Source organism: Marmota marmota, unplaced genomic scaffold, assembly GCF_001458135.2.
Source record: "Marmota marmota marmota unplaced genomic scaffold, marMar, whole genome shotgun sequence".
In the NCBI taxonomy this organism is placed as follows: Eukaryota; Metazoa; Chordata; class Mammalia; order Rodentia; family Sciuridae; genus Marmota; species Marmota marmota.
The window spans coordinates 3,817,843-3,826,749 of NW_026000205.1; the positions used below are offsets into that span (position 1 = coordinate 3,817,843).

General features: G+C 59.4%; 1 protein-coding gene across 1 annotated transcript in view; it reads left to right on the forward strand.

Moving 5' to 3' along the window:
* Strn4 (striatin 4) overlaps positions 1-6,932 on the forward strand; it is a gene marked incomplete at its 5' end in the record, with an annotated part of 24,359 nt that extends 17,427 nt beyond the window's left edge. Inside the window, 11 exon segments of the mRNA XM_048790677.1 lie at positions 703-776; positions 778-819; positions 2,239-2,414; positions 2,500-2,547; positions 2,859-2,980; positions 3,444-3,614; positions 3,750-3,890; positions 4,291-4,389; positions 4,566-4,652; positions 5,739-5,972; positions 6,158-6,932. Coding sequence (XP_048646634.1) covers positions 703-776; positions 778-819; positions 2,239-2,414; positions 2,500-2,547; positions 2,859-2,980; positions 3,444-3,614; positions 3,750-3,890; positions 4,291-4,389; positions 4,566-4,652; positions 5,739-5,908 — 1,130 coding nt within the window.
* Positions 6,933-8,907: the final 1,975 nt, after the last annotated feature.

Below are 8,907 nucleotides of genomic sequence, written 5' to 3' on the forward strand. Positions count from 1 at the left end.
GGGCCATCCAGGCAGGGTCACAGCTGTGGAGACTCCTGGGGAGGCTGGAGAGGCAGCCTGGCCAGACTTGGGACCTTGAAGGCTTGGCCGGTGGAGCCCTTCGTGCAGGCCCCAGCCCGGGATGAGGACACTCTGCACCAGGTTTAGTCTTACTGACAGTCCCCTCACACTGTCCACAGACTGCTGCTGTCATCATTGGGCAGGGACAGAAAGAGGCCTGGGCCTCCTTCAGCCTCATCCCCACTCTGTGCACACGGGCACAAGCACACTACCACCAAGGCTGGCCAAGGGAGTCTGAGGCAGGGAGGCAGGCCTTGCCCGTCAGCCCCAGGGAACTCTGTTCCCTGCCCTCCAGCCACAGTCCACTGATGCTGGGCCACAGTGCCCACCTCCAGAGACCAGGGCAGAAGCAAGCGTTCAAACCCCAAAGGATCCAGTTCTGAAACTTCTGAGCCTCAGGGCCCACAACTGTAAAATGGGGACAAAACCACTCACCATAGAGGGTGACTCAGAAGAGTAAACAAAGTGACACAGGTGAAGTGTCTACAGTGGGCTCTACACACACAGAATCACATGGAACATCTAACTTGCCGTTTTCATTCTGCCGTTTGCCAAAGCCATCTTTCTCTGGCCCTCTGATGTGGTTGCTCTCTGCCTCTCTCTCCCTGGCCCTCTCTGCCCCTCCCACCCTCCCCCTACCAGGTTCCTTTGGCTTCTCCTCAGACGTCTTCATCATGGACACTATCGGGGGCGGGGAGGTGAGCCTGGGGGACTTGGGCAGATCTCACCGTCACCAACGACAACGACCTCAGTTGTGACGTAAGTTCTCAGGTGCCCCCTGGAGTCACGCTCAGTGCAGCCCTTGCCAAACTCTGGCCACATGTCCTAGGCCTGGAGTCAGCCCAGGACTGAGGTCATCCTAGGCCCCAGGAGGTGCTTCACCTTGTTTGTCAGGGGTGCAGGGCAGACCCTGTGGCCTGTGTTCTGAACCTGACACCTTAGTCAGGCCTTGGGCCATCTGGGGATTTCTGGGGCAGCGGGTAGGGTGCGTGTGAGCTTTTTTTCCGGGCAGATCAGGACCTTGAGTGGTTGATCCAGCAAGATAGGAGTCCCGGTGTGGAGTGCAGGAGTGGGGCTGGGCACAGGGTCTGCCTGGAGCTGGCCACGAGGCTCCCCCACTCCCCCAGGGGGCGCAGGAGAAGTTCTGCCACAGCTCCTCTGGCTCCAGGGACCCTGCAGGGGGCTGAGCCAGGTTGAGGGGGTCATGTGGCATGAACCTCAGCTGGGGCAGGACACTCGGCCAGCCGGACAGTCTGAGTCTGGCCCTTCCACATCCCTGCTGGGTGTGTACCAGCACCCTTGTGAGGGCAGATGTGGGCCTCAGGGACTCATCCGTAGAGGTCCGTGGGTTTTGCCCCAAACCTCCTCCTCCTACATACTTGTTTCCATTTCCATGGCAAAGTGTCTGGTCTCAGTGTCCTCCTATTTCCCTGCAGCTTTATGGCCTCTTACCCATCTCTCTGCAGCTATTCTTTTTTTTTTTTTTTTTTCTTCATATTTTGTAGTTGTAGATGGACACAGTATCTTTATTTACTTTTATGTGGTGCTAAGGATCGAACCCAGTGCCCCTCCCATGCGAGGCGGCTGCTCTGCCACTGAGCCCCAGCCCCAGCCCTGCAGCTATTCTTCCCCTAATCTGAGCTTCCCTGGATTGGCCCGAGCAAGCCACGTAACTCCCCTGTGCTGCACCCTTCTGTGACTCCACCTTTCCCTAAGCCTTTTTCTTATGGTGAAATGCCTATTTCTGGGTGTGGCTCACCATTCTGCCTCCTGTAGGCCTCTGGCTTCATCCACCCCTCACCCATTTCGTGAAGCCCAGCCATGCTCTTTTTTTTTTTTTTTTTGGTAAAATCAGGGCCTTGTGCATGAGGCAAGCACTCTACCAATACCAGGAGCTGGGTATTCTTGATTTATAGCACTGCTCATAGTGTGTGGTGTGTGCAGACGCCCCCTCTGAACTGCAAGACCCCAAGAGTTCAGGCCCCTTGGTTTCCCCAGCACCTGGCACATTGCAGGGGCTCACTGAGTGGGTGAGGGGCTCTGCTGGACATGGAGGAAGGGAGGGTGTCCAGCTGGAGCCAGTCTGGGTGGGAACTGGAGGTGTCCTGGGCCCGGGTGTCAGTGTCTGCATGAGGGCCAGAGTGGACAAGGGGACACTGAGGCAGCTTGCCCCCTCAGCTGTCTGACAGTAAGGATGCCTTCAAGAAGACGTGGAACCCCAAGTTCACCCTCCGCTCGCACTATGATGGCATCCGCTCCCTGGCCTTCCACCACAGCCAGTCGGCGCTGCTCACCGCCTCCGAGGACGGCACGCTCAAGCTCTGGAACCTGCAGAAGGCAGTCACGGCCAAGAAGTGAGGGCAGCAGTCCCAGAGCAGGGGTGGGGCCTCCAGGCTGAGGGCTGGGGGTCTCAGTGATGCTCGACTCTGTCTCCCCCAGGAATGCTGCGCTGGACGTGGAGCCCATCCACGCCTTCCGGGCCCACAGGTAGGAGAGGCCCTCCTAGGGGCCAGTTGGTGGCGGAGGCTCAGTCCCCGTGCCCTCCATCTTGTGTGGCACACCTGCACGCTCCCTCATTCCTGGACTGTCGGCCCCATGTGCTCCTGGTGGTGGCCTTAGTTTGGCTCTTCCAAGTTGGAAACGAATAGGGGTTGGGGACAGGCAGCTTGCCTGGGTGGCGTGACCAGGCCTGACACTGAGTTACTTTTGGCCATCCTTAGAAATTTCATGTCCCCGCAGCCATGGAAAGTTTTGAGCTGCCTGTCTCACCTCCCTTTCCCCACCTTTGTCCCCTGCAGGGGCCCTGTGTTGGCAGTAGCCATGGGCAGCAACAGCGAGTACTGCTACAGTGGAGGGGCAGATGCCCGCATCCACAGCTGGAAAATTCCAGACCTCAACATGGACCCCTACGATGGCTATGGTGAGGACGCCTCCCCACTCCTTCCCATGTAGGCCACCTCGTGCCCACCTGAGGCACTGGAGCCGGGGTACAGGGTTCCCCATCTGGCTGGAACCAGGAGCAACTTGATTGGGTGTGCAGCTGAGGACAGTGGCACGAGGCAGGGAGATGAGGTGGGAAGTCAGAGCCAGGACGCCGGGGGCAGGGTCCAGCACGTGCCAGGACTGGTCAGCCAGGCAGTCTGTGCTCAGGCTCAGCAGGTCTTTTCACGGCTGGCCGGAGGGTTTGTGAAGAGGATGTGGAGAAAGAGACGAGGCGTTAGCTGGGCCAGGCGGTGGGGAACTGGGCTTTCTCTGTGGGAGCCAGGGTTCGGGTGTGAGGTCAGGTAAAGCAATGGCTGCGTCCCAGTAGAATGAGAGCCCCTGGGCCATCCAGATGGGCAGGCAGCCCTGACGTAGCCTATTTTCTCCCTGGGCCGGCCCAGACCCAAGTGTGCTCAGCCATGTCCTAGAGGGCCATGGGGACGCAGTGTGGGGCTTGGCCTTCAGTCCCACCTCCCAGCGCCTGGCTTCCTGCTCTGCCGATGGCACCATCCGCATCTGGGACCCCAGCAGCAGCAGCCCAGCTTGCCTCTGTACCTTCCCCACAACTGGCGGTAAGTGGGGCCTCTGGCACCCACACTGGTGTGGTACAGCTAGAGGCCTGGAGAGAAGGGGCAGCTCCTGAGAGGGCCCTGGGTAGCCAGGGCAAGATCCGGCTCTTTGGGCAGTCTTCTCCCCTCTGCCCTCAGAGCATGGGATCCCCACCTCAGTGGCCTTCACCAGCATCGAGCCTGCCCACGTCGTGGCTTCCTTCCGCTCTGGCGACACTGTACTGTATGACCTGGAGGCTGGCAGCGCCCTCCTCACACTGGAGTCCCGAGGGAGCAGTGGTAAGGGGTCTGAGGGCTTAGGGACTGAATAGCCTGTAGGGTCCCAGTTCCTCCAGTAGCTCTGGGGACTCAGTTGCCAGTTCGCTCCCCTGTGCCCTCAGGGGCTGTAAGCAGGAAGGAAATAAGATTGAGTGGAGACGAGCCATGCTCCGGCACATACAGGTCTCAGGGGAGACCAGGGGCAGTGTGTCATGGCCGCCTTGCAGAAAGGACAGAATATTCTACATCCACTGCAGAGGAGGCCCAGGGACCATCTGGCGGAAGCTGCACCAGGGCAGATGGAAGGGAATGGCCCCTTGAGCTTCAGGCACGGGCACCACGGGCAGTGCTGGAGCCCCCTTGCCCGTCCTGTCTCCCCGGTTTTCTCCTCTGCATCCTTCCTTCTCTCTTTTCTTTCTAGGCCCAAGCCAGATCAACCAGGTGGTGAGTCACCCCAACCAGCCCCTCACCATCACTGCCCATGACGACAGAGGCATCCGCTTCCTGGACAACCGGACAGGTGAGACCTGGCCTCCAGCCGGCCCTCCCCCCCTGTGCTCATGAGGGGTGGGGCGGAGCAGACTCAACCCAGAACCTGGGGTCCACATGGAGCCCCTATATGCCTTCTCCAGCCCTCTTGCCTCCCAGGCAAGGCCCGAGGGAAAGGGACCTGCCACCCACCCTCTCTCCCTTCAGGTAAATCCGTGCACTCCATGGTGGCCCACCTGGACGCAGTCACCTGCCTAGCCGTGGACCCCAATGGCGTGTTCCTGATGTCAGGAAGTAAGTTGGGACCTTGTGGCTGCCCCCTCCCCACCAGAGGAGCAAAAGCTGGGCACTGACTCAGGGGCTCCCTGGGCTGGAATCCACATGGGCTGGGAATCACCGGTGGCAGGAGAACTGCTGGTCATGACAGTGGTGACAGACAGCTGTGTGTGTAGAGCCCACTGTAGACACTTCACCTGTGTCACTTTGTTTACTCTTCTGAGTCACCCTCTATGGTGAGTGGTTTTGTCCCCATTTTACAGTTGTGGGCCCTGAGGCTCAGAAGTTTCAGAACTGGATCCTTGGGGGTTTGAACGCTTGCTTCTGCCCTGGTCTCTGGAGGTGGGCACTGTGGCCCAGCATCAGTGGACTGTGGCTGGAGGGCAGGGAACAGAGTTCCCTGGGGCTGACGGGCAAGGCCTGCCTCCCTGCCTCAGACTCCCTTGGCCAGCCTTGGTGGTAGTGTGCTTGTGCCCGTGTGCACAGAGTGGGGATGAGGCTGAAGGAGGCCCAGGCCTCTTTCTGTCCCTGCCCAATGATGACAGCAGCAGTCTGTGGACAGTGTGAGGGGACTGTCAGTAAGACTAAACCTGGTGCAGAGTGTCCTCATCCCGGGCTGGGGCCTGCACGAAGGGCTCCACCGGCCAAGCCTTCAAGGTCCCAAGTCTGGCCAGGCTGCCTCTCCAGCCTCCCCAGGAGTCTCCACAGCTGTGACCCTGCCTGGATGGCCCTGTGCCCTCCCTCTCCTTGGGTGCCACCGCCTGGAGCTGTTTCTTTCTTTTTTCTCTTTGATACTGGGGTTGGCACATGTTAGACAAATGTCCCACCACTGGGCTATGTCCCCACCCCTGTCTGCTATTTTGTTCACACTGCAGTGTCCACAGGGCAGAAAGATTAGCCAGTTTTGTCTTGTGACCCTCCCACTCCTGTCTTGCAGTAGGTGCTCAGTAAACACCCAGTGACTAGATGGATGGTTGATAGGATGGGGACAGGTCCATCCTTTGGACAGAGCCCCCACCAGTCCTACGGCCTGAGGCCAGGTGAGGGCCTCCAGGGCCAGGTCTGGGTGAGGAACTTGGTGACAGTCCTCCCACTCCTGCACAGGCCATGACTGCTCCCTGCGCCTGTGGAGCCTGGACAACAAGACGTGTGTGCAGGAGATCACGGCCCACCGTAAGAAGCACGAAGAGGCCATCCATGCTGTCGCCTGTCATCCCAGCAAGGCCCTCATTGCCAGTGCTGGCGCCGATGCCCTGGCCAAGGTCTTCGTATGATGCCACCTGGCCCCGCCCTGGCCACCACACTGGCTGGGGAGTGGGCCTGGCAGGTGGGGCTGAGGTGAGTGGCAGACCCTCTGTGCAGGAGGGGAGGACAGAAGGCTCTGCATCCTCGTCCCCGAGGACCCCACAGCCCTTTGGCCTGGCACTTGAGGTTGTGCTCAGAAAGACTTGAGTAGCCTTTGGGCACACTGAGGCCCAGGGAGGGTCCTAAAGGTGTGGTCAGGTCTCCCTTCTCTTCTGCAGGTGGCTCCCAGCCTGACTCTGGGGGTCAGAGGTCGGCCTCTCCCTGCCTGCTGTGGAGCCTGGCGGTGCTAACAGCCCTTTCTCCAGGAACACCTGTACCCAGTCTGGGGCTGGGCCCCTTTAGGAGTTGCCCCTCGAGGATGGCCTCGGGGTTCTGCCCGTGCCCTGATGCCCACTCCCGGTATCTCCTGCCTCCTTGGGGGCAGCACAGCCAAGTATTCTTGGGGGTCAGTTTTTCTAAGATGCCGGGAGGTACCAGGTGCTCCCTTGAGCCCTGCCCCTCCAGGCCTGGCAGGAGCTGTGCTGGGAGGGGTCTCCAGGGGCCACTCACAGGGCCCCCCTGCTTTTTAGACACTAACCAAGCCTCCCCGGCCATGGACCTGCCTGGGGAAGCAGCGCCTATGGCCCTCCTCTGAGAATGGCCCTTCCAGATCCCCACGTTCCCCTGGAGAGGGATAGCCTTCTCCAAGGGCCTTCTTGAGCCCCTCCTTAAGGTGTTGGAGGGTGGAGTGGGGGCCCCTGGGCCCCCCCATAACTCCCTGTATATCTGTATAAATAAATGGGATTTTAATGGCGCCCCGCCCCGTTATCACTGTGTGATGGTCTGTCGGTCTCCTGGCTACACACTTCACCTCTATTTATTTCACTTTCTTCGTTTGGGTTTCACCCTCTGCCCACACCCTTGATCCCCCTCCAGGTTCCTGTTTATAAGCCCCATCCTCTCTGCCCCTGAACTTGTATGTGAAAACTTGTCTCAATAAACCCTTTGGAGTAAGATGGGTGCCGGTGCCATCTATTGAGGAGGCTGGGGACTTGGGGGAGGAATCACCCCCTCTGCCTGGGTGGGTGGAGCTTGGGGGGAGGTGGAGTTGGATGGGTTGAGGTTTTGTGGTACAGCAGAGGGGTGCTGGCCCGGTGCTTGGGCGGGGTGCTGGTGGAGGGGCGGAAGTAGGGGCACAGAACCGAATCTCCTTGTGCCCCTTCTTTCTGTTCCTGAGTGCACGCTCCCAGGGCAGGACCCTGAGGAGCAGATGTCACAACGTGACAGGTCAGCCGGAGACCCTGGCCACCTAAGCATGTTTGCTGGCTGGTGCTGAGGACTGAGCCTCCTTCCTGGTCCCACTCCACACCTGGGCCCCTGGGGAGCGGGAGGGAAGGGGGTGGACCTGGCAGCCATGCTCGGAGGGTCCTGGAGGACGAGCAGGAACCCAGCCCTCGCCACAGCGCGGAGTCCCTGCCTTCTCAGTGGTTGATGTTCCCTCTGCTGCACTGGAAGCCAGTCCCTTTTCCTGACATTTAACCAGTTCTCACAACCTCAAGTAGGGGCCACCTATTGTCCCCTTGTCAGAGGATGAGGTGGAGGAGGGGTTGCTCCAGGGCTCCAGCACGTCATGGGAGTTTGTATGCAGTCCTATCTCTCCCTGCTTGCTCTGGGACCTCCACCTCCCAGAGCAAGCACCTCCACCTCCAGGTGAGTCCAGCCCCTCTGTAATATGCCTTTGATACCTGTGCCTCTTCAGGCCCTCAGGGCCCAGGAACTCAGGGAGGATGAGGGCCTGTGCTGGCATTTCACAGGTCATCCACCCATCTGGAAAAGGGTTAAGTGGACAGATGAGGAGGCGACACAATCAGGAGCCTGGCTGTGGGCTCCACGTGGCCTCAGCCCCCCTCATCCCTCTGGGCTCCATGCAGCTTCCCCAGGTGGTGGTTTGGGTTTTCGCTCCAGCCTCAGACTTCCTTCCCCACCCCAGCCCCCGGATGTGGTGACAGAATCAACACTGTACCAACCTCAACTGCCCCCAACAGCCCTCTACAAGGAAAGGGGGTTCTGCTTGCAGTCTCCGTCCTGGCAGCCCTGCTGGTGGAGGATCCAGGCCAGGTGGGTGGCCCAACTTTATCAGGGTGCCTCTGCAGCTTAAATTTAGGCCTTGACCTATCTTGGAGGGGGTGATCTTGGACAAGTCACTGCTCTTTGAGACTTCAGCTTCCTGTATGTAAACTGAGTGGTAGCTACTATTTGATTATTAGCTAAGGAGGAGAAACCCAAGTCAGAACGGCCCCTGAGGGGGCTGTAGGTGTGTTCAGCGGGCCTGACACACAGTAGGCGCTCAACAGATGCTGGCTGGATCTCTAAGGGAATAAAAAAAACCACCTATAAGCCCCTGAGTGCTTGAGATGCTACCCCTTTTTCTACAAATCACTAGGGAAGGCTACGATTTACCAAACCTTGTTCCAGGCACCTGTATACCATCTCATCAGCCCTCACAAAGACCCTCTACGGTCAGTCCCTATTACAGTCCCATCTAACAATGGGGAGTCCGAGGCTCACAGAGCCCTTAAAATCACATGCATGGCCCTAGGAGATTGTCGGATCTCCAGCCTGAAGCGGTGCAGGTGTGCTGCTCTCCCTCCGGTTCCCCCAGCCCTTGCACGCCACAGTCCTCGGGTCAAAAGGAAGGAAACTGCACCCCCTCTGCACTGCCCTGCAGTCAGCTCCATGTCCCTTGCTCAAGCGCGCTGGGGACAGACCTGCAGCCAGACTCCGCCTCCGTGTTCCCATCTGGGGAAGGGGCGGCGGTGCACCGAAGCACCCCCTCCTCTAGGATGGGGCGCGGCGAAAGCACCGGCAACACTCTGGGAAGTGAGGCCGAGCCCGGAAAGCGGGCCAGACCTGACTGACACCCTGTTTCCGACCCTTTCCCCCGCGGTGGGCGCCGGATGCAGGCCAGCCTTAAAGGACCAATGTCTAA